Raw genomic sequence first — 1,381 nt, 5'->3', positions numbered from 1 at the left:
ACTGCTTGCCGTCTTTTCCGCTCTCCTCAATTTGAATCTTTATATTTCTCTTGTCTAGAACACTTTTTTTAAATTTTCTTGCCTTCCGTAGAAATGGCTCCATTCTACAAGACCGCAGCAGCATTTTGCCTCGTCGGACTCTTCGGGCTCCAATCCGAGGCGGCCGAGACACCGAAGTACAAATTTGTGGTTGTAGACGTAAAAGATGGTAAGCTTACTGCCGCCGATGATTCCCATATTCCTTGTGCTTTCCCCCATTTTCTTTGCTGTCAAGCCATGAGTTACTTGGCTGCGACGGACGGAGGTCGTTCAATTGCACATTGATTTTCCTGTCCGCCATTGTTCTTTGCAGACGCCTATTTGACGGTCAGGCTGGCCCGTAATGGAAAACTTTCAGTTAAAACAAATGAGGTAGCAAAGGACGCCGATATTCTCAGCGCCTTGCAGGCAAAAGTACAAGAAGCCGAACAAGACACTCAGGCGACGTGCGCGACAGTGATAGAATCCAAATTTGTGAGCGCATCTACAAATTGCTGTGGCATGATCGGCATCAGGTCTAAACTATAAACTCGACTGCCACACCCGACAGAAATCAGGCGTTTCTTCCAATGAATATCTGAGACGGACTGAACATGAAGGACGTGTTGAGGCGTTTCGTTCATGTTTTGGGTGTACAGAAGAAGATATTTCATCATTCCTTCGAATTCACAGAAGATCCAGACTACCGTGAACTCGTGCAGGATGCCCTCACAACTGGACTAAAAGCTATCGGGTAGGGATATGCGATGTCCATGCTCGCTGCAGGGAGTTTCAATCCTCTGTCTTAGTACATCAACGTTAGTGCGACGATGCCTAGCATACCTATGATGCGATCATCATCACCTTCTTTATGCTGTTTTGCACTGACTGTTTGTACTCCTTCAACAGCGAAACGTACCCGGAGAATACAGACGCGTGGAAAACGCTATGGACGAAGAATGAGGCTCTCAGCGTGTTGCACCTTCTCGGCTCCAGCAGCACTAAAGTCGGTTGCGTCATTGGAAAGTGTGGCAAAGTAGAAGCGGTACTTGATACACACACAGAGCCAGAAGGGAAGACAACGGCTGTACTTCTCTGTGAATTAAGTCCTGCAGCAAAAGAGAACGAAGCCGCCTTCAGGTAAGCTTGGCTTTTTTGAGTTGAATGCTTAGACGGGTCTTATGAAAGCTTTTAGACGTGAACAGAAGCAATAACTGGAAATGTATTCTTTGTTTCTGTCTGTTTGCTCCGTCTTTATTGCAGCGAGGAGTACTTCAAGGAGCTTGTTGCACGAAAAGATGAATTAAAAAGTATGACGGAAGAAGATCTGAAGGACCCGATTGTAACCAGCTCTGCAGATGCT

At 46.3% G+C, this 1,381-nt stretch overlaps 1 protein-coding gene across 1 annotated transcript; it reads left to right on the top strand.

Annotated features, from left to right (window-relative positions):
- Nucleotides 1–93: 93 nt before the first annotated feature.
- Nucleotides 94–776, top strand: EMH_0047440 (uncharacterized protein; the record flags this gene model as incomplete). Its single annotated transcript, XM_013496286.1, has 3 exons — nt 94–208; nt 353–513; nt 678–776. 3 exons carry the CDS (start codon nt 94–96, stop codon nt 774–776), a joined length of 375 nt encoding a protein of 124 aa, XP_013351740.1.
- Between the last annotated feature and the right edge of the window lie 605 nt (nt 777–1,381).

This window comes from Eimeria mitis, genomic scaffold, assembly GCF_000499745.2.
Source record: "Eimeria mitis Houghton genomic scaffold, Emh_scaff2020, whole genome shotgun sequence".
NCBI classification, from domain to species: Eukaryota; Apicomplexa; class Conoidasida; order Eucoccidiorida; family Eimeriidae; genus Eimeria; species Eimeria mitis.
This window is presented reverse-complemented; position numbering and strand designations above follow the sequence as displayed.